At 36.1% G+C, this 22,775-nt stretch overlaps 1 protein-coding gene across 2 annotated transcripts in view; it reads right to left on the reverse strand.

The window, feature by feature from the left end:
• Window positions 1-352: 352 nt before the first annotated feature.
• GNAI1 (G protein subunit alpha i1) overlaps window positions 353-22,775 on the reverse strand; it is a 36,299-nt gene continuing 13,876 nt past the window's right edge. The window contains exons 3-10 of one of the 2 annotated variants that reach the window (XM_027811416.2): window positions 16,542-16,584; window positions 16,319-16,460; window positions 12,107-12,264; window positions 9,710-9,838; window positions 4,744-4,873; window positions 3,375-3,528; window positions 2,257-2,460; window positions 353-2,157 (exon numbers count right to left, since the gene is read on the reverse strand). In XM_027811416.2, coding sequence (XP_027667217.1) covers window positions 2,270-2,460; window positions 3,375-3,528; window positions 4,744-4,873; window positions 9,710-9,838; window positions 12,107-12,264; window positions 16,319-16,460; window positions 16,542-16,584 — 947 coding nt within the window. In that variant the 3' untranslated portion in view covers window positions 353-2,157; window positions 2,257-2,269. Of the gene's footprint in view, window positions 2,158-2,245; window positions 2,461-3,374; window positions 3,529-4,743; window positions 4,874-9,709; window positions 9,839-12,106; window positions 12,265-16,318; window positions 16,461-16,541; window positions 16,585-22,775 lie in introns of both variants that reach the window. The other variant, XM_027811415.2, reaches the window with a different exon arrangement.

Genomic DNA, 22,775 nt, shown 5'->3' on the forward strand with positions numbered 1-22,775 from the left:
GTACAGAGGTCTACAAGGAAACATACCTGCTGTCTGAGAGGCAAAAAAGGACAAGCTTATCTGCCCGGGCTAGCAAGCAAAAGTATTTCACAATTTTGTTCTGTGTTAAGATGTAAATTCTTCAGAAAACCCCAGTTACGGAATTCCAAAAATTCTCCAAATGAAAGTGCTGGGAAAAATGGTTAAAGAATTAATCAACGATCATTAATTTCTGCTCATTTTCATTCTATTGTTTTTTGCATAAAGTCTTTGAATTTACTCTTGAACTCTGCATTGTCTAATTTTTACTACCTAGTTATCTCCACAGGATGGATGCAAAAAAGACTTCCCTCAGCACATTTAATAAAAACCATTTCTTTCAAGCAAGGCACAAAATTTAGGTTTATTTATGTAATCTGATTAATCCCAATTTTTGTTTCACATGAAGTACAAAAATCAACTTGAATGTAGGTGTAAATACAATTTCCACAAAGTAGTTCAATGAGATTTAAAATCAGTTATGTATCCAGAACTGTAAAGCACAATTAAAAGCAGCCCAGGATATACAGATTGTTTACCATAACTGCTGAAAGAGCTCATAATGTATGAATGTAGTTAACAACCTCCAGTAATAAGTTATCTCCTTTCTAATCTGATTTGAAACACATTTCTGTACCTAACAAAGGAAGCAATAAAGGATGAGACGTGCAGGTAATTTCTACTCAAGCTATCTGAGGCCTAGATGAAACACATACACAATAAAAAATTAAACAACAGAACGACGACTTAAATATCTTTGTTGAAAATTCCTAAGAACATAAAAGCTAATATAGAAAAATAGCAACAGGTTCAAAGATTTATTTACTTCTCAAAGAACTTATGGTGTACTGTAGCTGCCTGAAATATTTTAACAATTATAGAAAATCATGTTTCCAAGTTTGGTACATTTGTATTTTCTAGATGACATACATTTAAGACAACCATCCATGAACTTATTTACAAATAGAAGCTTACTAATTTTAAAATTTGTATAAAAAAATCAGTTTTGGCACTACCCATAAGGCAATGGATGATAAGTAGCTAAGACAGCAAATCACATAATGAAAGCATAACCAGAAGAAAATCATATTCTTTAACTTATAATGTAAAGAAACTGTGAGACTAATTATAATTACAGAGGAAATCAAAGAATCAGCAGTTGCAAGTCACTAGAACACTCCTTCTGAAACACTGAAGATTCTTTTTATATGCAACGGGAAATTGCTTTAATCTGTGAAGCCACTGTGCCATGTCTTGTGGGAGAACCTGATATAAATTATCAAACTAGTTTTATTACCAGAAAACAGAAAAAAAGGAGAACATTTTACTTCTTGAGAAAGCAGAAAAAAAATATGACTCTTAAGTCCAGCCTTTGTTAATGGTCTATAAAAAAACTCCAAAGGTAATTTTACCATTCACTCCACTGAGTAAAGACCACAGTTTCAAACTTACTTTTTATTGATATGATTATTTTAACAACTTCCTTTTTGCACTTACATCACCTTCAATAATAGTTGAACCTTAAAATTCAATTTCTCAGTGTTGCCACATTTGCACTGCAAAGACTGCAAGCCCAGATTTCATAAACTGTGGATTTCATTTAAATTTAAAAAATAATCTTTGCCTTTATGTTAAATTTATAAAAAGATTTTTTCAAAACTTAAGGCAAAAAACAAGTTTTATTTGTTATGTTTTGTTAAGTCTGACAGGTGTACCAGGCTGTTTAAATATCAAAAAAGCTAATGCCATATACAGTATTACCAACAAAAGTAAAGAATAAGGCTGCATGCACCCTTAAGATGAAAAGAAAATTTAATTTTACAAGATGTTTAAATAATTCAAAGGCAAAAAGTGTCTCCTCTAAGAGTATCTTCATAAAACATGGAAATTTTAGAGGACATCAAGTTACTAAAATATTCCATTCAACGTTTATACAAATACATTACTACAATTATAAGTTTACATACAATCAACTGACATCTCATTGTTAACTAATTACTTAAATTTACAAGACAAACATAAATAAAGCTGTTAAAACAGGCAAGTACAGTACTGATCTATCATTCAGCACAATGTATTTTGTATTTCTTTCACCTTGAAAAGAATCAGATGAAAATTGTGCGAAGTCGTTCTCCAAACCTAGAAAAAAATAAAAGAGAATTAAGTATATCTATGCAGGTTTTACACAGCATGAGCATAAAATCCTGTTCTCAGGCACGTAATTTACCATTTAACAACCTTTTGTCTGTTCTCAGAAGAGGCCGCAGTCTTTAAGATTATTTTTAATAATGACATCAGTTACAGCATCAAAAACAAACTGCACATTTTTTGTGTCTGTGGCACATGTGAAGTGAGTGTAGATCTCCTTCGTGTCTTTTCTCTTGTTCAGATCTTCAAATTGACACTGAATGTAAGCAGCCGCTTCTTCATACGTGTTTGACCCTAAAAGGAGAGAAGTGCTCCGTAAGCAGGTAAACAGGTTTCAAACTGAGAAAGATGCATCCTGTATCTTTGAAAGAAGTAGTTCTTTGGACACAGTTACCCTAAACCTGAAGAGGAGTAATTGCACAGCCATTGCTTTAAGATACCATAAATAAATCTTGAAGGAAACCTGTTGGACACACTTTAAGAATGAAAACTTAAGGACTCCAGTTCCAACTGCAGGAAGAATCTTCCCATTTACTTCAGTGGCAGATGGAGCAGGTCATTGACGACCCATCACTATTGCCAGGATTAGGCTATTTTGTTTCCTTAATTTTCAATTTTTAAGTTTATAAAAGGTTTGGATTCTTCCCAAAGTCAAAGACATTTGGCATACCCATTTCTTCTGAGCTTTTCACCTCCAACTTGCTATTTTCTGTACAATAGAATAGTCTGAAGTTACAATGAAAATGCTACATAAAAAGACTAAGGCTTCTTAAATGAAATCACCTTCTTTTGCTATGTATTTCCTGAATAAGCCACCTACTTCTAACTTCTGTGTACACTCCCTGTTCAAATAAGCTCTCATGTATCCTCAGTGATTCCTGCTAATGGAAAAAAAAGATTGCATCCAAGTACAAAAATAGGAGGATATCAGGAAAAAGATGTGGGCTAAATAAATTAGGCTAAAAAGAGCTGCAGCAGTAACATGTAAATGCCAACAATGGACCAGCATTATTTCAGCTGGTTAAAAAGATGAAACTGACTTAGTACTATTTTATTTGTGATCCAGGAAAACACACACCCCCCACCGCAGCTTAAACTCTAAGTATCTAAAATATTTAAATGAAGTTATTAAACTCCTCCTGATTTGTGCATCCAAAATGAGGTAGTCTAACCAAAAACTACTTCACACCTGCATCCCCCTCCAATACCTGAATATTCAGGGTAACAGATAGTGAGAGGACTCCTTTTGATTTTTTCTTCAAAAAGATCTTTCTTGTTCAGGAAGAGAATAATAGAAGTATCTGTGAACCATTTATTGTTGCAGATACTGTCAAACAGTTTCATGCTTTCATGCATCCGATTCTGTAATTGGAAAACACACCTCATTGTATTTTATTCAGACTTTAGTAGTAAAATCAGGAAACATATTTTTGATTAAATAAAAATGAACCAGAGAAGTTACAAAACTAAGTTTCTAGCATGCAGAATCACATTTTACCACAGGGAAACACAGAGAGGCCAAGACCATTACAAAAAACACTTTCACACAATAAGAGTTTAAGCAACTACGTTTTCTTTTTTTTTTTCCTTCATTCTCAGGTTTGATTTCTTTCATATTTTAGCAAATTTTGGCATGTTTTGACATTTTGCAGTACAGACACTCTACAAGAGTTGCTGAGTTACCTGAATTTGTCTTATACTGATTAGGTCTTCTGGAAACTGAAAATTAAATTCCGCACCTAGCTGAGATCCCAGCAGAAGTAAAAAAAAAAAGTCTCTATAGAACTAGAGAATTAAGTGAGCATGTTTTTTTCCTCTAACCCATAATTTTTAACTGTAGAAAAATTATCCAACACCTAAGCAATGTGGCCAAGCTCCAGTCATTTAGGCAGCAGGATGACCTTCTTTGACTACATTTGACTTGCAAGTTATTTTTATTTCGCTTTTCTCTCCAAACTATATTTCATAAGAGGTTGCGGAACATGAGGAAGAGCACAGAAGTCTGTTAATGATTCACACACAATAGATGAGCATCACTTTAGACCACTCAGACAGTAAAAAGCATACTGATACGAAAGGAGTCACACCTTAAAAGAGGAGAAAGGAGTGGAAGGGGTTGGAAGGGAGAAGGAAGAGAAAATTTTCTGCAACTCAGGAAAGAGATCAGAGAAACACATTTAGAAAGACACAAAAACTGAAGCCTGACAAAGGCAAGGAAAACAAAACGTGCTGAAGTAGAAGTAGTCAAGCAATTTCTTATTATATATTTCCAGCATCCAAAAACAGACTAAAACGTGTATTGCTGACAATCTATCATTAAGTTATGCATCCTTTAAAACATGAAAGAGTATAACTGAAAAGAATACTTGTCTCATAGTATCCCTTCTGAGAATACAAGGGAATACTTTGAAACCCAAAAGCATGAATTCTATCACCATCTCTCTAAGAAAGACCTTTTGCACAGACCCCATAAATATTATAAAGCAGCAATACTCCAAAAGATGTATTTATGGCTTTCCTTTCAAACTTGTTTAGTTTCTAGCCAACTATTCCCTTCTTCAACACTAAAGTACTTGCCATTTCCTCATCTTCAGCCAAGACCAAGTCATAATCACTTAACGCCACACAAAAAATAATTGCTGTAACACCCTCAAAACAATGAATCCACTTCTTCCGCTCCGATCTTTGGCCTCCAACATCAAACATTCTGCAAAACAGAACCATAAAGCAGGGAATAAACTTTGGAATTTCTAGCTTTCTGAATGATAACCAATAAAATCTGGAAGTATCAGCTGTGTAAGTCTAATCACGAAGTTTGCAAAAAGGCATAAAAATCTGCAACCTTTATTACTATTTAGTGTCTCAGTATAAAAAATAACATTTTAAAAAGGCCTTAAAAGCCTTCCTATACAACATTTTACAAGACGTGAGAAAATGTGAGAGAAAAGCTTAATAAAACTAATACTTTACAGTAATGTATTTCATTAACGGAGTTAATTGTAATCTATGAAAAATAAAAATACACAGGGTTAGCCTTATTAAATGTAAACTAGATCAAAGTATTATTCAACCTTTAGCCCAAATTAATAAAAAGTCTAACATAGTAAGAGGTATTGATCAACAAAGTAAGATTCTTCTAAGAGCAGCAGAATGGTGTCTGGTTTAGTACCTTGAAATAATGCAATACTAAGGAAGCTGGATACAAATAACACTGACTTTATTATTTTCATTTTAGTATCCTGAATATAAATGTATAAAACCTAATTTTCACTTTTTCAAATTTATTTTGGAACCTCTAAGTCCTGTTGAGTTTCAGCTCCTCTCTCTCCTAAACCAAAATGCAACTTGATCTTTTTTTCAGCTGTCCATATTTAAATGGGGCATTTTTTAAAGAGACATCAAATTCAAAATTATCAAAAAAGACAAAACAAGCATTATATCATCATAATAATAATTTTCTCTCAAATAAATGCATGTTTTGGAAATGCAGTTAAGTAGGAAAACTGAGCTATAAAGGTGAGTCTTGCTTCTTTTGAATTCTTAGCTTAGCAGAAATAGAGCAATAGGAAAAGACCACATTCCACAATGTAATAGCAGACCATCAGGAAATCAGCACAGCATGCGGATATACTTTTCTCTACTACATGCTTTACATGACCATTTACTAACTATTATGGGCTACAGCTCTCTGAAAGACAAAGCTTTCATTAGACATCATCAGGAACTTTCAAGTATTTTGCAAGCCAGATAAAATAGCATCCTGATATAATGGATTGTGAATCATGGGGTGGGGGGATTGGACACCCCTTCCCCCGCCTCACCCCCCCCCCCCCAATCCATCAAAAAACAAAAAAAACTACCCCCAAAGAACAAATGAAGACAGACAAACAGTGGTATCCTAAAATTAACTGATATATATATTGTAGGATCTTCTCAAAGAGAGATAACACAAATTTTTCCCACTTGTCCCTTTCCTATCATAGAAAAAAAAGCCTGTTACCTCAAATTACAGCTTCAGAACAATGCAAATATGTCACATATTACTTCCCTCGTTGTGTAAGTCAATATTCCACCAGTCAAAAAATTAAATTTTCCCTCCTACTTACAAGCAAATATAATTATTCCTTTGAAAAGAGGGCTGACTTGTCTTTAGGACTTTTCACAAGTAATTTTAACTTTTTCCCTACATTGTCAAGAAAAAAAAAAAAGCTTAGAATTCAATAGATATGAAAATATTCAAATGAGAGGAGGAAGACAAGAGAAAGACCAGAGGACAGACCAATTATCTCCATTCTCTTTGCTGCAAGTAGTAGAATGACCAGCTCTCTCACAAAAGCCTTTGGGTAAAAATGTCATATGAGCAGAAAGAGAAATCCAGAGCAAAACAACAACTGTTAAGTTGCAGTTACAATTCTTGTAAAGATATTCCAGAATCGCCTAAATGTATTCAGAAGTGTATTAGTAATAAGGCTATCACACTGAGGGCTTTTGGTAGACAGCAGGGCACGTAGGGTTGAACAACAAATCATCTCATTCTTTGTAAGACAGAAGAGAATACAACACAGAAAAATTAACTGAAAAACTAAACAAGAAAATTGCTCCTTTTATTTTATGTGGACACCAGCTTCTAAGGAAGATGAGAAATTAAAATGCTTTATACCGATGGCAGTACTGTAATATCAATCTACATGGATCTCACTTAATTCCATATCTTTTAGTATTGCTCAATGCAAAACTACTACTAGTAAGATGGTAACTGAGAGGTGTAAGAAAAAATGGCAAAACTTTCCATATAACTAAAAAACTGTAGTTCTTTCAAAGAACAGCAAAAATATGTAAAGAAAATAGGTCGGGAGGCATTTCATTGTTTTGTCTTGTTTAGAACATGTTGACAGCATGTATCTTGGGAAGGGAGGGAAAATGCAGAAGACAACTTCTAGAATATAAAAGAATTTTAATTTTCAGTTGCTCTTTGCAGATGTTGATTTTAGCCAGAAATGTTTGCTTCAGTTAAGAGTGGCCTCTCTGCCAGTGGTGTATTTCCCCAGTGATCCTTGCCTCTTTTGGGGGATGTCTTTCTACCACTGCACCTAACTCCCAGTTCTTTATGCAAACCATCTTTCTGCACTCATCTTTGAGGTTTGGGCACCGCAGTTTCACAGTGAACACCTCAACAGCAAGTAATAAGAACCTGATGGATTGGTTTATATAAGGAAGCTTCTTCTCCACATGATATCAGTACAGAGAAATATAGAGAAAAAAGCCATAAACTATCTGGCATAAAAAATTCTTTAAAACCAAAAAGGCTGCAAGAATCTTCCAGAAAAATTAGCCATTCTGAACAGTGGTCTTAAAGTTCATAAGCTTTCCATTGACCCTGTTAGAAGTCATACTGAGGCCCGGTAGGTCACAGTCCCAAAAGACTGATACTTTTCTAAAAGTATGCAGATAACTTTTAGAAGAAGTTTTGAAAGAATGATTTACAGATTCCACCTTCCAATATGGCAGGACGTGCACACAGCTTTGTGTACAAGTCCAACTTTTAAGCACTTGCCTTAGGTGCTAAAATTCATAGTACCGTCCATGGTATGACTCAAAAGAACCACAAGTTGCTTATGCAAAGTCAGTCTACAATGAACTAGTAAGAAATACTTTTTAAGTCAGTCTACAATGGACTAAAAAGGCAGTGCTGAACAAACTGAAGTTTGTAACAGCCAGTTCCACCCCCCTTATCTTAAGAAGGTGGTATTAGAGAAATGCTTTAATGCCTTTCCATTATTTAAACAAAACTGACTTCTCCAATGAGATTACGAGGTTACTATGCCATGTTAAGACAAATTACTTCACTGAACTAAATGTAAAGCATTCAAGACACTTGTCCAGTCACAACTAAGCCATGTTACTTAGCTGTGTTAAATGGGGAGCTTTCTGAACAGTTTATCTGCAATTATGCTAATTTAAGGACTTATGCAAGATCCTTCCATTAACACAATATATTTTTGAAAGCTAGCGTTGCCAGATTTGCTATGTTGTTCTTCTTTCAGACTATTTAAGCAAAAAACATCATTCTTCCAATACCCACGCAAAATGTGATATGGGCCAATAGGACCCTAGATACTTATTATGATTGCTTTCACTTCCTTTTTAAGGGTATACAAGTTGTTCATTCCAGTCCCCAGCCCTGCAAAAGACTTAGAATTTGACAATATTTTTTTTTAAACGGTATTTACAAAAATATGATACTTATCTGGGAAGTCTCACATATTACACACTTATTAAAACTGATCTGTATTTTCTATTATCCCCCTTTCCTGTTTTCACTAAGGCAGATAAAATTCAAACACCTGCTGTACAGGTGTTTAAATGTACAATGTTACCACAAATACCTCCAAAGGCCTGTCTAAAGTTATACATTTTATAGAAGTGTAATCATATGGTCTTTGTAATACACTTTAGAGGACTGTACTCATAAAGACCTTATAACAGTCCTAATAGTCAGTACAGACTGGAAGTAGCTACCTGCATACAAACTCACTCAGAGTGCAGAAGAATTTAAACCCATCTACAATAGGGAACTGAACATGAAACGTTAGGAAACAAGACAATGGATAGCTCTTCAGAATAGTGAAGACCTCTCTTGAGGCTTGGCTAAGGACTACTCTCCTTAGGTTTGCAAGAGAATCACTCCCATTTAGCAGCTATTATTTTATGGATGAATACAAATTTCGTATACTTAAACACTAAAACAAGGGAACAAAATATACTTCCACAGTACTGATGGCCCTGAAGCATCCATATTACAGTACTTGCTATGCGTTTACATGAAAAAAATACTTTCCATGAAGATACTAAACAAATACATTGTATAGACATGCTGACAACAATCTAAATGCAGATGCAATGTGAGTTTTACTGAGTTTTCTTCTCATTCTTCCTGATCAGTAAAAGGTAGAGTATTACTACATTTATACTATCTTATGCTTTCATCATGAATGTCTGTAGACATAAAATGTTCAGAGTATTAGCATTATTTTGTAAATCCTACACCACAGGGAACATGTCGCATTCTTTCATCACTAAATAAAGTACTACCTTAAAGTACCACACATTTGAATTCAGCTCTTCAGGAAAATGGATTTAGTTTTTCATAAAAAAGCAAACATTTATAAGCCTCCAGCTCTCCAACTGAATTTAAAAAGAAGAATCTGACAGAACAGCTATTTAATACAGCAGAAAAATGGAATATTCTGAGACTCAGTTTACATATAAAATATATTTACAAAAAGCTTCCAATAAACCCAAAGAATTTATTACTTAATATCTGCATATTTATTCTGAGTTACTACAGGAGTTCCAGCAACTCCCACGTTCCTTCAGTAAACTGAGCCATGCGTGAGGAATTTCTCAGGAAAAAAAAGAAGGGGGGGAGGAGATCCAAACTTGTATTAGACAAATTTGTTAAATCATGTCATTGAAAAGACCGTCTTCTAGAATTTCACACAAACTGTAACAGACAGATGAACATGCAGCATGATTTACATACTTAAAATGAAGATCTTTGAAAGTAAAGTGAGTTTCCACTATTCCTGTAGTTTTCACTCTAGTCCTGAGAACGTCCTGTTGGGTTGGAATGTAGCTGGTTTGTGCTATCCTGTCCAAGTCATTCAAGTAACTGAAGGTAAAAATAAATACTGCTTTCAGTTATTCATAAAATAATAACAAAATAATAACAAAGAATTACAGAAGTTCTAGGTCCATTCATTATATTGTACCTGACTTTTATAAAGTATCTTTCTCTGATAAGACAAAAACCAAGTCACATTAGTCCTCTCAATTTTCCAAGGTTTTCTGAAATAAGCTTTAGAGACACAAAGATATTTCACCCTAGAAGAACAAGAACTTACGCAACTGACTCCACTAACAAAGAATTCTTTTGAAATCCCCAAATGCAAAATGGAACACGTACACCAATGTTATCTGCACTAACTAGAAGAACATCTTTATCTCTGTAATCTGTTGAATTACAAGTTGCTTTGAACTATAATCAAAGCCCCAAATAACCCTGGATTTGATAATAGGTATGAAAAGAACAGCTTAGAGTTTTGGCCAGAATTATGTGTTTAAGAAAATGCTTAATGTCAAAATTCTTGTAATGCAGGCCAAGAAGCTCAGTCTTTCTAAAAACCATACAAATCTTATTTGTACTTTTTCCATAGTAAATAAGGAAGGCATTATGTTCCTCTTTCAGGGTAACCCCAAGTTAGCAATTTTGAGAATACAGTTGTATGGCTGGAAGAACAGTTTTCTTACAAAATTGGAGGCAGAGGTATCTAAAACAACAACATAGAACAGAGGAGGTTACCAGAGGAAAGTAAGCAATCATCCAAATGAAGTGCTCTATATTGAAGAAAGTTTATACAAGTGCTATCTCTTAAGTCAAGAGATGTGTCATCGTGAGCTCAGCCTGTTGCCATCTACCTTCTTTGAAGAACTTCAGGAAACAAGTAACAATCATGCTGGAAGTATCAGTGTTATTTCAATATAATTTGATCACATTTCTGTTCATTCAGCACACCTGTAATTACAGTACTCCAGCTGTAGTCTTCTCACAGTTACCTCATCTGCATGTTGTTTATTTATGTACAGTTGTTCTAAAGAATACAAGTACTTTATTTTAAGGAAAATGGAAAAAAACAACTTCAAACACTACAAAGAATGATAAAGCTTTAAAAATTTGTCCTGTAAGGCCAGTATCACTGCTCTGCCATTCTTTACCATCTTACCTCTCCCTCAATGGACTCTTTTGACTGACTTACCATTACTTGCTGCTATCGCATCTTATTTCTCAGACCCTTGATTCCTTATTATTTTTTTATGAAGTACCCTAGCATACAAGACGCTATCTTGATTGTTACCTTTGCTCAACACATTTCTAACAGAAATTAATTAACACAGAAAATGCAGCAATGCTGAATCATAGGAGAAACTGTTTTGAACATGGAAGTAGTATCCTCGGTAATACAGATTTACATCACATAATTGTGTTTCTTGGACACGTTCAGATACTGAACAGGTACTTGAGTCATGTTCTTGTAACAAAAATGCTATAAAAGCAATTTTTGTCTTCCTCAAGAGAATGAAACAACTGGTGTATTGGGTCTGGCTGAGCCCCACAGCAGCCCCCGCAGCGCTGTGCTCTGTACTGGTAGCTGGAACAGTGGTGCTAACACACCAGGGTTCTGGCTGCTGCTGAGCAGGGCTCGCACAGCACCAAGGCTGCCTCTCCAGCCTTCCCCCCCTCAGCACCAGGATGGGGGTGGGAAAGATCTTGGGAGGGGACACAGCCAGGACAGATGGCCCAGAGTGACCACCGGGATATTCCATACCATATAACGTCTGCTTAGATATAAAAAGCTAAGTGAAAGGAGGAATATCATATTATTTATGATATTTGTCTTCTGGAGCAACTGCTACATACTGAAGCCCTGCTTTTCGGGAAGAGACCAAACATTGCCTGCTGATGGGAAGTAGAGAGAACATCTTCTGTTTTCCTTTGCTTTCGCATGCATGGCCTTTGCTATTGCTTCATTAAACTACTTTTATCTTAACCCATAAGGTTTTTTTCCATCTTATTTTCTCCCTGCCCCATTCTGCTGAAGTGAGTGACAGAGCAGCTTGGTGGGCACCTGGCATCCAGCCAGGATCAACCCACAATTGTTCAGAACATGACTCAAATTCTCAATTAGACCACACTCTTCTCTTTCAACCTTAAAGCCTAGCTAGAGCATTTTTGACCCACGTAGACAGTATCTTTGTCCAGATAATTCTAAATTTTCCATCTGCATGTGAGCAAACTCCTCAAAAGGTAAGACTTCCCTTACATTCTTTTAGCTACTGCTTACAAGACAAAGAGAATCTTGTTTGTCACAATAGTACTTACTAGGCAGCAGAGTCATTAAGCTGGTATTCTCTAGATCTGTTGAAACAAGCTTGAACTCCACTGTCCTTCCACAGTCTCTTGATAACTCCAGCAAGCTCTGCAGTCATAAATCCTTCTTCTGCTGCTCCAGCTAACACAAAGAGTTGACGAGCATCATCCTTTAGGATGTAAACAGAAAGTGGAGACATAAACACTAAGACATACAACAGAAGTATTATCATCCAAGAACCATATTCAGCAAGTTAGTTACTTTCTTAACCTGATAAACATGAATGTAACCAGACAAAAAAAATGTGAAGGAAAGCAGCTGGTTTTAATGTTCTGCATAGGATATTAATTCCCACATTTTTCAACACCAGAGTCTAGCAAACCAAATTTGTCATTTGCTGATACGGCTTTTTATGTATGATCCGTTTATAACTTGAATTAAGCTTCTATAAACAGAAGTAGTAACATATTTTGTGCTCAAGTGTAAAGCTGACCTTAATTGCTTATCAAAGACTACAAACTGAACAGAATGGTTACAACACAGACTAGAACCTTCAGAAATGCAGATGTACATTGATTGACTGAAGAAAATACATTAATGACTTAAGCTTCAAGAAACTTTGGAAGTGACAAATCATAATTTCTTCCCAAAATGTGCATCAGGATATAGAAAAATGCTTCTTAAAACCCTTCCAGACAAACCCGTTACAAATATCCAGTTACAAGTCATGATTATATGGAGACCAAGTTTTCTTGGTAATGTGATATCAAGCAAACATCAAGATTTTTAAGAGAGAAAATGCTGGATTTTAAGACTATATATAAAGACTGCCTTTGAGAGTGGGGCTCAAGGAGTACAGGATGTCAATCCACCAGTCTCCTTTAACAGAATTTGACTAGTTGGCTACCTTCATCCAATTTTGATTGAGGAAAGAAACTTCAAAATATTAGACCTGTAAGGCACTGGAAAAAGAAGATAGCAGCTGGGTAGAAGAAACAGATCTGTATTAGTACTCTCCTGTGGGTAGCTGCCTGATCTTGGGTATTAGCTGTATGTGACCTAATGCCAAGATATGTCAGTCAGACAAATCAGCACACTTGTGGCTTGTAACTACTACCCCAGCATGTACTGTTTGTCCAATAATTAAAAGAAAGAGAACAGGTGATACTGGAAAGGAGGAAGGAGAAAAGAGAGACTTTAGCACATCAGCTGGGAACTGAAAGTATTTCAAGGAAGAAGAGGATTAAAAAAAGCAACATAAGGTTATTCTTAAAAAACAGTAAGTGACGGTACAGATGCAAATCTATAGAAAAGTCTGGTTCTTCATCTTTGCTGTTCAAACAATAAGGTCTGAAAAAAAAAATATGTTCAGGATAAGCACAGAAAGTAGTGATTGTTCCAAAGATATTGTCCACTGTAGGCTTAAATAATCAAAGATTATGACAGCTAACATGGAAATTGTTTACAGATGGATGGAGCCCATACAGATGGGCTGATATTCACAGCTTGAAAACAAAAAGCTTGCAGTTCACTCAATTCAAGGCAAACTTGCAGATAGATAGATAGACAGATAGATAGATATGTATATATACATATAAACAAGGATATCAGATATGTAGTTCAAAAAGTCTTTTGAAAGCTAGAGTAGTTACACCATCTAAAAATGAACACCTGTCAAACCAATCAACAGCATACCAATTACTTCACATACACAGAACAAATTGTGGAAAACAAATAAAAAGTCAGTGTATTGCACCAATAATTACATAAAAAACAGAGCAGTAAAGATCAAAAGGTTGGATAGTCACATCTCATAGACTGTATTTTGAGCAATTTGCCTGCATAAAAGCAACCTGAATATCAATTCTGGTCTTGAATATTGTTTGTGGATGCAAATGCCAAGGATGTGCAACTCAGAGAAGCAGCAGATTTTGAAGACCAAATATGTTAAGACACACGATGGAAGCAGCTTAGAAACCAACAGTCAATTTTTTCATGAATGATTATGCCATTAATACCTAACATGGTCTGACTCTCAAACATACAAAATTTACTCTGTTCCAAACAAGTCTAATCTCTACATGCTCTAGAACAGGCAGGAGGGGAAAGTGGACATGGAACAAGAGAATCTATTTCTGCTTTTTAAAAGCCAAACACTAAAAGAAAAAAGGGTCTCTGTTACTCCCATACTTGCTTTTCGAAGCATGGCGAGTACTAAATACACAAATGAGGTAGTATGTAATGATCAAGTCCTATTTTAATAATTAACCAATGCTAGATGCTTTCCTTTAATTACACTGGAATGAGGCAGCTTCCTCTCTAGGTGTTACTACTTTTATACCAGATTTCATAAATGAGATAATGTAAAGAAACAAATTTAACCATCTCTCTAGGTAGTTACAGTAAATCTCACATTCAGAAAGTGGTCCATAGTCTTTTAAAGTATGTTCACTAAATGTCTCTCAAGACAGTTTCTACTTCAGTACTGAAACAACCTGCAGGACACAGGAAGATACACTGGTCTTGAGACTGACCACCACTGAAGCTGCTGGAGTGATCTGTGCTCCCTTCATTGAATAACTGAAAATGTCCAACTTGCTGCTTTACCATTAGTCTTATGACAGAAATGAAGGTATACGATTTTCCAAACAAACTTATGCCATTTAGAGTAAAACCCTCATAAATTCCCCTCTGAAATTTAAAGAAAAACAGTCTGAACGTAACCATTTTTATTAGGAGTTACAACTTTGAGTGCTTTTTTTTTTGGCCAACAAGTAACAAATTTACAATGAAATAAATGAATTAGAATAAAATTAAAAAGACTATACTATAAAACTCGAGGAGTAACCATACTTTTTGGGGTTTGGGGGGTTTTGTTGTTATTTTAAGATTGACGTGTAACACAGCCTCTGAATTCCTTTTCCATTTCTGACTTCACAATTCATAAAAATCTAGTGCTGACATTCCATAGCAGTGTTGCTCTGAAAAAAGGACTTGGACCACCAAGACCTGCCTAAGTGCATAGGTATGGGCCACTATTTTAAGATTACCCATGACAAAAGTTTGCCTCATCATTTATATAGCTCTCTGAAGCAGAGAAACCCAGATGACTTCAAATTTGTATCATATAAAACAGCCCTTAAAATCTTCTCGTTAGTCATTTTATCTGCTAACACCTAAATTTACTCCTCTGTTTTCTCTAAGTATTCAGTAACATGAGTCTACCATCTGCCTCTTTCCAGCATTAACTGCCAGACTCCAGAGAGGACTCCATTGCACAGACATTGAACTAACATGCAGTAAGATACTGTTGCTGCCCTGGAAAACTTTGGTCTTAAGAGAGGACAACAGAACACATGAGAACAAATGTAGAGAGGAATAACCAATGAAAACAAAGCTTTTACTAGTTATGTTTACAACTGAAGAGGTTTCAGGTAGATTTAACATATGTACATAAAATAACTACTATCAAAGAGCAAAAAGAAAAGTATCTAATACTTCATAACTGTCATTCACATTTAGACTTCAGATACAGCTTTATGGCTCACTTTACATAATCTTATGAACATTTGCCTTCCTTATAACAACCATACATAACGCATTTCACAAGGTTGCTGTGAGTATGCTCTCTAATATGTATCAATTGCTTTTTAAGCATGAGACATTGTCATGAATTAAGAATTTACAAACCATTTATTTCTCAAGACTCTCTTCTCCTCCCAAACTGTAACTCAACTTTAACATGACAGAAAGAACTTAATTACGACAAAATAACCCTCTGACTACCTTACATACTTATTTCAATACATGAATAGCAAAAAAACCTTCCTCTGTCTTCCTGAAAGACAGTCATAACGTGGCTAGTTCCTGCTTCAAAAACTGTACTGGTGAGTGTTCCACATTCTGACATTGGTTTTTATGGAAAGAAAATAAAAGCACACATAACTGCATAGCTTAAAGTTCTTCAAAAACTCCCCAAGACTCAGATGTTCAGTTCTCCAAATCCAGATAGAATTTGGAGAGCTGTATCTACACCAAATAGTTGCAAATCAACCCAGTGCTGATTGCTCTGCAGGTCACCTTGCTACATAAAGACCAATGGCATTTAGTTTTCAGTCAAACTTTGTATTCTCCAAAGACAATGTCAGGAAATAGTAACAGACAAAATTTGAAAATTAATAGATATTTCAGCTGTATAGCTGTGTGTGTACTTCAATACTCACAGCTCTAGTTGGATCACCAAAGTCTATCTTCAACCTCCCCATTGCTCTAATGATAGCAATAATGGACTGAATGGTGTTACTGTAGACAACAGCTTTGTACTGTTTACATTCTTCCTCCGAATAACCAGCTTCATGGATAATCCTATGGAAGGATAAAAAAAATAAATTTTCTACGCAATTTTTAAAAAAATATTTCTCAATCCTAATATTTCACCATACTTACTTCATTTGTTTGACAATTGTGCTTTTCCCCGATTCACCAGCTCCTGAAAAATAAATGTGTGAGAATTCATTAGAACAACTTTCACTAATCTTTTAAAATACATTTAGTTTCTACAGTTAAAATACCTAACCAATTTAAAAACCTTCAATAGTTAAAAATACATTTGTTACAAATTAATTTTTAATATCAAAACGTGTCTCAAGCTAAAAGTTTCAAAATAAAGACATTTTAAGAACAAATCCTTCAACTCTAGCAGATTCTTTGGTTTTCTTTTTATAGGAAGAAGCCTAATCTTCACACAGTCTGCTGGTGTTTCTAACACAAACAGGTGATCCATTTTCCAACTTCAAAGGGGTCTGAAGCGCAATTCCTCCAACCGCCTTTTTAATCAACACCTAACCAAAAACCTCCTTTATAAGTTCTTCTCACTGTATTAATGGTCTTCAGTGTTGCAAATGAACACCTTCAAAGTCTTCAGGGTTCTAGTCCTTGTAACCACCTTTTCACCCTTGCAAGAATTAACCAACGTGGTCAGACTACTTTTTGTTGGAACAGATTGCATGAGGTTTGCCAGACATGCTGATATCAATGATGATTAATGCTTAATAAATTAAAAAAAAAAAAAACAAGCATACTATGTTAAAACACAAAGCTTACAAAACCAATTAGTATGCCTGTCAGCAGACAAGGAAAAATACAATGCAGTTTTTGCTGTTTCAACCACCTTCGTTTATCTCCACTGCCTTTAGTCTCTGCCCCTCTCTGAAGAAATTATGGAACTTAGAGCTGTGAACTAATCCCTTTAGACAGCATGCTCCCACAGTTTGTCTGTGCCTTGTTTAGAATTCTCCCTCTTGTATTTACTCTTTCTCAATATTGTTTTGCAGAAGCAAGTATAATCTTCACAGAGTCTGCAGGTGTTTCTAATGCAAACAGATCACCAGTTGTCAAATTCCAATACAGCCAAAGAAAACTCTATTCTTTAGAGGTCACTGTGACCACTGATAAAGGCTGTATTTTTTTCATCTTCAAAAAAGGGCAAGAAGAGCTATCTGAGGCATTGTAAGCTTCAACTTGATCCTCAGACTAACCATACAGCAAATATTCCTGAAAGTCACTTCCAAGCACATGAACAAAAAGAAGGTGACTGGGAATTGTCAGCATAGATTTACAAAGTGCACACTATGCCTAACTTGATAGCTTTTCAGAAAGAAACAGTTGGGTTTGGGGACAAAAAAACAATGGATGTCATTGACTCTGATAATGCTTCTGATGCCACTACCCATAGCATCCTTGTACCAAACTGGGCAAGTATCAACTTCAGGGTGTTTGAAATTCTGCCTAGACAGACAGATTTAAAAGGCTTGTGGTCACTGTTTTAATATCTAACCGGAAGCCAGTTAAAAGAGGCAAGTTTCAGACGATACTGGGCTAATAGAGTTTAACACCTTCATCAATGACCTGAAAGCCAGGACGGAATGTACCTACATCAAGCCTGCAGGTGACATCAGCCTGGGAGGCCAAGAAGCAATCACAGCGTTAGAGAAAGAGGTGCTATTCAGAAGATCCTCAACAAGCTAGAGGACTGAGCTGACAAGAATCTCATGATAGTGAACGGAGACAAATGCAGTCTTGGAACTAACGATTTAGGGAACAACCTTGTGGGAAAAAAACGTGGGTATCAGCAACCTGAAGAGTCAGTAATGGTCCCTTGTGGCAGTAAAGGTCAACTACATATCCAGCTGCTGCACTGGGTTTGGCTGGGATGGAGTTAACTTTCTTCACAGCACCCCAAGTGGTGCCACTTTCGATTTGTGGCTAAACCAGCGTTGGTAACACCAGTGTTTTTGCTATTACCAAAAAGCGCATGCACAGCATCAAAGCTTTTTCTCTTTTCTACCCTGTCCTCAACCTTAGCAAGGAGGCTGAGGATGGACAAAGAGACTGAGAAGGGACATAGGACTACTGACCCAAGCAGACCAAAGGGATATTCCATACCATACGATGCCATGCTCAGCAGTAAAAGCTCAGGGAAAGGAGGAAGAAGGTAGGACATCTGTGGTTATGAAGTTTGTCTTAACCTTTGTTTGTCATTACCATAACCACCCTTCCAAAGGTTAAGGGTCTAGAAAACAAGCATTATGAGGAACAGCTGAGGGAACCTGGGGTACTTGGTCTAGAGAAAAGGAGATTCAGGAGGGATCTTATCACTTTCAACAGCTATGTGAAAGGAGGTTATAGCCAGGTGGGGGCTGGTATCTTCTCCCAAGTAGGAAGCAATAGGACAAGAGGAAACAGCCTCAAATGGCACCAGGGGAGTTCAGATTGGATTAGGAAAAAATTCTTCACATAAAGGGTGGTTGAGCACTGGAACAGGCTGCCCAGACAAGTGGTTGAGTCACCATCCCTGGAATATTTAAAAGACATGTACATGTGACACTTAGGGACACGGTTTAGTGGTGGACTTGGTAGTATGAGGTTAAAGGTTGGACTTTATGATCTTAAAGGTCTTTTCCAACCGAAATGATTCCATGATTCTTCCCATACAAAAATTATGCACGCTGAGGCCCCACTGTCCAGAAGGTGGACAAACATTTGCCTCCCAATACAAAAGAGGGAATTAGTTCTTATTTCTGCTTTGCTTTTGTGTGCAAGCTTTTGTTTTCCCTATTAAAATGGCATTATCTGGATCGACACACCTTCTTGCATTCCTTTTAGTTTCTCCTTATCCTAAGGAAGAGAATATTCAAGCAGTTGTGGGTGTTTGGGTTGACCCTGGCCAACAGCTACCACTGCGGCACTAGTAAAACTGCAGTCAAGTCAAAAGAAGCTGTTACTCCCAGCAGTCAGCATTTCTGATGCTGTATCCGAGCACTACATACTGTTTCCCCCCCTCAGTGCCCAGTAAATGAGAAAGTGATAAAACTAGACAAAACCACTAGGTCAATTGGTTGATTAGGGGGCTGGCACACATGGCATAAAAGAAAAGGCTACACAGAACTGGGCTTTTTAATCCTGGAAAAGCTACAAAGATGGGGGAAAGAGGAGAGGGGAGGCTGTGTGTGTGTCTAATTGCTGTCCTCTCCATAAAACCCACTCAAGACAGCTGAAGACAGAAGCAAACTTCTCCGTGGTACGCAACAAAAAGATGTGAAGCATTTAAGAAGCTGTGAAGCGATATTAAGGGGCGGGGGCAAGGAACCCATCTCCTTGGAAGAGGTTAAGCACTGGAATCAATTGCACATAGAGAAAGTAGAAACTCTGCCTTGCGAGATCTTCAGGGTTCAACTGGACAAGGTTCTGAGCAACCTTATCCATTTTTTATGCTAGCCTCGCTTTGAGCCAAGGATTGAGCCAGGTGAGCTCTAGAGGTTTCTTCCAACTTAAAATATTATTTTATGCCAGTTTAACATAATACTTCTATATCTTCACTACTGTATAGTGATGTCTTTGAGCCATTCCTTCAATTAAGCCAAATATGTAGCTTCACGACAGGCTGAAGGCCAATTTAAAACTGGCTGCCAAAAGTTGCCCCACTTCCTCCTCCAGCACTGCTGCTGCTGTGGCTAGACTTCACTTCCTTCAACATACAGAACAAGTGCTAGCACCAACAGTACCTAGGGTGCTGCAGAATTAAGTAGCTGAGGAATACAGTAGGCCTGTGAACATCAATCTGAGATTGCTTAGTGCCATCTTTAGCTCGTGTCCAAGTAAAATACCTTTTTTTAATAAACTCTAAGTTTCTTTATATAGAGTAGCAATAGTTTTCAGACTCTGAGCTGCCATGGAAGTTCAGTATCAGTATGTTAATAGGAACAGAAAACAGAGACACCAGTACAAGTAATTTGTTATTGTGACACCTGAAGCATTTATAAACTTAAGTGCATAATTAGATATTTACAGATTAAGTGTTAAGTACTAATAAAGCTAATTTTTAAAATTTGTCACTTATTTATGAAATTACTACAATTTGTTTTGGGTTAATATTTTTATGCACACAATTTGAAGTACATGCCCCTGCATTCAACAGCAATTTTGGAGATACTAAGAAATATTACTACAACATTTAATTTACGTAACATTGTTAAGTGCTCTTTCTGTTAAAAATTCCCCACACTTGACTAACGTAGCAGATGAATGTCAGGGCTAGTCACAGTATCAAAATGTAATTTTGTAATACACTTTCTACTCTTCCCCCCCCCCAGTCAGGTATGAATGTTTCTCTATGGTGTTAGAATTCATGTGTACTGAACACCTAGAACTGCCATAAAAGCACTCTTAGTAACATAACCACAAACACTCATAATACATATCACAAAAAAGTTATGTATTGCAGAGTACTTAAAATATCAACAATGAATTCCTGGAAGATGAAACTCCCCAATTTTATTTAACAGAAAATAGAAACAGTTGTGTTTGGTTTTGGTTTTTTTCTGTAACTGCATGCTAAAATGCATCCTGCAGCTTGCCTAATAATCTTTGCAAAGTATGCAAGAAAGCTACACCTTACTTACTGTCCAATACTGAAAGGAGATTGATTAATTTTGTACTCCTGAATGCAGAGCTCAGCCAGGTTTTCTAAAGGATGCATTTGTAAAATTTCCTCCTTATCTCAGTGTGAATAAGTTCTCCATACAGCAAAATGAGAACTCTGTTTTAGGAAGTTTCAGACAGGAGCAAGCAGTATTAAATATTTCATGGGACAGCTGCATATAAAACGTCAGGGCTAGCTGTACTGTCACATCCAAACCCTACCCAAATTTAGACAGACTTGATTGTATATTCCTCAATCATCTTGTAAAGGATTTTATTTATTGCCTACTGAAGTGTGATACTTGATTTCAGCTTCACTACTGCCAAAAAGTCTCATTGGCTTAGTTACTATTAATATTTTTTATGTTATACATAAATAAAGACATGACAGTTCTGCTCAGACTAGAAAAACAGCAGTGCATCAGTTCCAAATTTACCAGAATGGTGGGCATTTTTTGTTTGCTTAGTTTTAAATGAAAGTCTGAGCTAACTTTTGGGTCATCACTTTGACAAAAGAGTTTGAAAAACTGATGAGTGTTTTCATCTCTTGTTTGCTTTGTGTCCTTCATGCATCCCCCCCCCAAAAAAAGGGTAACATCTTACAAAAATCCAATGTAAAGCAGTTTTAAAACTTCTATTCACATAGTTCAGTAGAAATATAACTTCAGCTAAGTCTAGTACACTTACTACACCTGCTTGCCAGAAAGTAAGTAGATCCTTATGTTTCATTATGCAAACTGACAATGTGTGGAAGCAAAATATGTCCAACTTTATCAGCACAATTTAATACAGGAAACAGCAGAACCATTGTTTACACACACACACAGATTCTACTATAATCTGAAGGATCTTCTGCCTCAAAGTTTAGTAATCAGGCTCTACTGTCACATGTCAATGCTTCCACAGCTAGTCTTGGTGCTCTCCAATGCAGCTGTTTACCTGGATCCAGCATGAGTTATGAGAGCACTCAGTAAATTCATACGGAGCATATAAACCCAGGCCTATGACTAATCCTACTGCACCATCCATGGCACAGTTAATCTGAAGCTCAGCTAAATAAAAGGGACTAAATTTGTACTACAATTTTTCTTTCAAAGTGTTGTGGTTTCTTCTTAACTTTCAACTTTGGAAATGGTGAGAAAAATCAAAGCACCTTCATGTTCCAAAAAACAACAAAAAAATATTTAATAGAGCAACCTCACACTAGTCTGAAGGAACAGAGTATGGCTAGCAAAGTTCAAATAAACTTAAACAGCTAAAGCAATATTTGATTTTCCAAGCTTATATCTGGCCAGTTACACAAGAACTTACTAAAAAATATTAAAAAGACAGACTGTTAGACTTTATGATCTTCAGTCTTTTCCTACCTACATAATTCTATGACCCTATGACTCACTACTATGAATATTCTTTTACTTTCCAAATGGAGCAGGTCTGTGTTTAAAAAGAACTAAGTATTTTATAATTTGATTCAAAGTAACAGGTCAGCAAAAATGTTAAACTACTCATGGTGTCTCATGATTTATTATCCCACACACTGCCTACATAGCAAGCATTCCAGAACTACACATTTCTGGAACAAATGTTTTATGCACACAAACAGCAGTTTCAGTGCTTGGAAGTGCTGAGATTTTAACAGTAACATTTCTAAGTGAAGCATTTACTAACTGCTTACTGAAGAAGCTAACGCAATACCAAAAT

This window comes from Falco cherrug, chromosome 5, assembly GCF_023634085.1.
Source record: "Falco cherrug isolate bFalChe1 chromosome 5, bFalChe1.pri, whole genome shotgun sequence".
NCBI lineage: Eukaryota > Metazoa > Chordata > Aves > Falconiformes > Falconidae > Falco > Falco cherrug.